At 68.0% G+C, this 638-nt stretch overlaps 1 protein-coding gene across 1 annotated transcript in view; it reads left to right on the forward strand.

The window, feature by feature from the left end:
* LOC145401982 (uncharacterized) overlaps positions 1–232 on the forward strand; it is a 41,322-nt gene extending 41,090 nt beyond the window's left edge. The window contains exon 2 of the mRNA XM_080274088.1: positions 1–232. This exon is cut by the window's left edge and continues 419 nt beyond it. Coding sequence (XP_080130214.1) covers positions 1–232 — 232 coding nt within the window.
* Positions 233–638: the final 406 nt, after the last annotated feature.

Here is a 638-nt window from a genome sequence, read left to right on the forward strand (position 1 = left end):
CACCCCACACTTGGCCACACCCACCTCCACCCACCCTGGCATGAACCACCATCACCAGGACCACCAGGTGGGTCTGCACCAGCACTCCCACCTGGTGGCTCCACAGACCCCCCTCCCCTCACACTCGCCCCTGCCCCCACATTCCCCCATGGGTGCACCCTCCCCAACCTCTCCCTACCCTACCGCCCTGCACCACCACCCACACCACCATATCCCCGCCCACTCCCGGTAGGGGCGCGCCTACAGCCCCCGCCCATCCCTCCCCGCCGCCTATACCATATTCTAGCCCCCACCACACTCCTTCCTTGTCCCCTGTCCCTTCCCCTGTTCCTTCCCCAGCGACCATTGTGGTGGAAGGCGACCTGGGCGGCGACGGTGGCGGCGGCGGCTGGCGGCTGGCGGCCGGGGCAGGGTGGCGGGGCGAAGGAGCCTCGCCCCGCCCCGCCCCGCCGCGCTGGATGATCTCAGTGTGACTTGTGTGCCATACGTGTACAAGGCGGGACCGCTGCCCCCCACCCCACCACACCCCACTGACACCCACTGTAGCCTAACCCATAGTGCCTCACACACACACTGCCCGAGACCCGTGTCACGGGATGCCATAGTTGAACAGGGAGGGTGTCACGGTGGTGGTGGGG

Source organism: Coenobita brevimanus, chromosome 6, assembly GCF_032717465.1.
Source record: "Coenobita brevimanus isolate Jiangsu-jjx chromosome 6, ASM3271746v2, whole genome shotgun sequence".
Classification (NCBI taxonomy): domain Eukaryota; kingdom Metazoa; phylum Arthropoda; class Malacostraca; order Decapoda; family Coenobitidae; genus Coenobita; species Coenobita brevimanus.